Below are 3,214 nucleotides of genomic sequence, written 5' to 3'. Positions count from 1 at the left end.
CCCTTCTGCAGGGGGATCTCCAGTGGCCTACTAATGGGCTTTGGATCTACAGTCTTAATTAGCTTAGAATATTAGTCAGGGAAGAAACTAAGTGATGAGTATGAGTTAGGTATGGAAGAAGCTATTTGTGTTTAATATGAAAACAGAATCCATAATCAGGCTTTAGTACCAATTAACGTGATATTGTCTATGAGTGAGCTAGAGAAATTTCTTTTCTTGGAAGAATGTTTGTAAGATTGGCAGACTTTGCCAGGTAAAGCATCATGATCTGGTGCTATCTTTGTGAATGTTTTTTCTTTGGCAGCAGCAGGGTCTTCTCAAATGGGATACCAACTCTCTTGAAAAAAAAATTTAACCCTTCAGAGAAGTCTCAAGGGGGTGCAATGTCCATTGATATATATTTCATGTGGGTTCTGTGCTTCTTTAATATTTTGCCATGTTTCCTGTCTTTGTACATGCACACCTCATACTCTACAGTCTGCCAAACACTACAACTTCTTTCTCCTGTGAACAAGCACAGTTTTTATTCTCGCCACACAGAATATAGTAGTATTCAATGATAAGGGCACTCTGGTGGCACAGTGGTTAAGCAGTAGGTTGCTAACTGCAAGACCTGCAGTTTGAGACCTTCCCGGGAGAAAGAAGGCTTTCTACTCCCATAAAGAAGCACAGAGGGAGGAGCAAGTCCACCTCCTCTAGGATCCCTCTGAGTTGGACTCAGTGGCAGTGAGTTTTATGCAGGTCTGGTTGTACAGCGCAGTGAATCAGCACAAAAGTCAGCACACCCACGGAGCACGCTACCCAGATCGCCGTCTGTGCCCTCCAGCTGCTGTCCCCGAGTGCCGCTTAGAAAAGACGGTCACGGTTCGATGTCTTCACAGTAATGTGTGTTTCTGACGTAGCATCAACATTGGCATTTATGCTGTTCAAATGGTTTTGTTCTTCATTCTTTTGTATCTTTGGCTTGAAATTTTGTTTGTTATACAGAGAGATGCCAGTCTTCCACTGTGATTGTGAATTTATTTCTTCTTGTAATACTTTCATATAGTTTAGTTCTCATCTTGCTTATCTATCTATCTATCTATCTATCTATCTATCTATCTGTCTATCTATGTAAAGCCATGTTTTTATTGATTGATTTTGTTTTCTGTATGTACAGAGTCATTTTTTACAGGTCAGAACTGTAAAAATAATGAAGAGGTGACACTAATCCGCAAAGCTGATTTGGAAAACCACAATAAAGATGGGGGCTTCTGGACAGTCATCAGTGGGAAAGTATATGACATCAAAGATTTTCAGACTCAGTCATTAACAGGAAATAGCATTCTTGGTAAGACCCTGTTTTTTCCTCAGCATGTGTCGTTTTAAGCAGCATTTGCTTTATAAATGCTCTCTTTAGCATTGCATACCCTCCTGCACATTGTAATGTGTCTGTGACTTTGGTGACTGTATTATAAAAATATTTAGCTATATTTGAAGAATTTTTTTATTATTTAGCATTTTTTTGTTGGTACAAGTAGTTCCGAGCTGGCTCAGACAGCTCTAGAGGGGTAAAAGGCCATCGTATTGAGGTGTCCCTTTGTTTTGTGTTAATCAGTCTTTAAAAAAAAAAAGGCCGAAATAGTAGCAACTTTTATTGACTACCTGGAAAAGTACTATACTGCTGTTTTACAAAGCATAATAGGCCAGTTGATTTGGTCAAATTCTGTGTGGCTAGTTTGAACTAACTCTATTGAAATAGCTGGAGCATCAAAAGATTTAAGGCGAATTGCAATTCATATACAAGGATAAAACATTTCACCCTAAGTTGAAAGAAAACACATGGCGAACTAAGGAAAGACACTGGTGGCAATAGTGAATTACAATAATTCTCACACTGCTAACACAAAACAACATTGGTGAAGTTAGACTACTTCAAAAAATCCATATCAAAATAAATCAAAATTAACAAACCCATGAAAATCTTGTTATATATTTGGATGTCTTCATTGTCTTTGTGCATACACAGAAAATTGAAGTTATTTTTCTATTTTGGGGGGCACCATAACATTTGATAAAAATCTTTAAAAAAAAATCATTTTATTGGGAGCTTGTACGCCTACCACAACCCATATATCCATCCATTGTGTCAAGCACATTTGTACATTTGTTGCCATCATCATTCTCAAAGCATTTGCTTTCTATGTGAGCCCTTGGTATCGGTTCCTCATTTCCCCCCTCCCTCCCCATTCCCCCCTCTCTAATGAACCCTTGATCATTTATAAATTATTATTTTGTCATATATTATATTATCCGATATCTCCTCTCACCCACTTTTCTGTTGTCCGTCCTCCAGGGTTATATGTAGACCCTTGTAATCAGTTTCCCCTTTCCACCCCACCTTCGGTCCACCCTCCTGGTATCGCCACTCTCTCCACTGGTCCTGAGGGGTTCATCTGTCTTAGATGACAGTTCCTATCTGTACCAGTGTACATCCTCTGGTCTAAAAACGTTTGCAGTGTAGAATTGGGATCATGATAGTTGGGGGCTAGGGGGTGGGAAGGAAGCATTTAGGAACTAGAGGAAAGTTGTATGTTTCATCGTTGCTACACACTGCACCCTGACTGGCTCGTCTCCTCCCTGCGACCTTTCTGTAAGGGGATGTTCAGTTGCCCACAAGTGGCCTTTGGGTCCCTACTCTGCACTCCCCCTCATTCACAATGATGTGATATTTGTTCCTTGATGCTTGATACCTGATCCCTTTGACACCTTGTGATCACACGGGCTGGTGTATTTCTATATGGGCTTTGATGCTTCTGTGCTAGATGGCTGCTTATTTACTTTCAAGCCTTTAAGACTCCGGGTACTTTATCTTTTGTTAGTTGGGCACCATAAGCTTTCTTCACCACATTTAATATGCACCCATTTTTCTTCAGTGATTGTAACGGGAACGTGGGCACACAATGATAAGATTTTTCCTTCTTTGATGCCTGAAACCTGATCCCTTCGACACCTCGTGATCGCACAGGCTGGTGTGCTTCTTCCATGTAGGCTTTGTTGTTTCTGAGCTAGATGGCCGCTTGTTGACCTTCAGGCTTTTAAGACTCCAGACACTATATCTTTTTAAAAAAATCATTTTATTAGGAGCTCATACAACTCTTATCACAATCCATACACACATCAATTGTGTAAAGCGCATTTGTACATTCATTGCCCTCATCATTCTCAAAACATT

General features: G+C 40.0%; 1 protein-coding gene across 1 annotated transcript in view; it reads left to right on the top strand.

Moving 5' to 3' along the window:
- HERC2 (HECT and RLD domain containing E3 ubiquitin protein ligase 2) overlaps positions 1-3,214 on the top strand; it is a 283,798-nt gene that overhangs the window by 102,678 nt on the left and 177,906 nt on the right. Inside the window, exon 24 of the mRNA XM_004700032.2 lies at positions 1,160-1,330. Within this exon, the coding sequence (XP_004700089.1) occupies positions 1,160-1,330 (171 nt within the window). The remainder of the gene's footprint in view (positions 1-1,159; positions 1,331-3,214) is intronic.

This window comes from Echinops telfairi, unplaced genomic scaffold (assembly GCF_000313985.2).
Source record: "Echinops telfairi isolate 266 unplaced genomic scaffold, ASM31398v2 ScPeMD7_7475;HRSCAF=8513, whole genome shotgun sequence".
Taxonomy (NCBI): Eukaryota; Metazoa; Chordata; class Mammalia; order Afrosoricida; family Tenrecidae; genus Echinops; species Echinops telfairi.
This window is presented reverse-complemented; position numbering and strand designations above follow the sequence as displayed.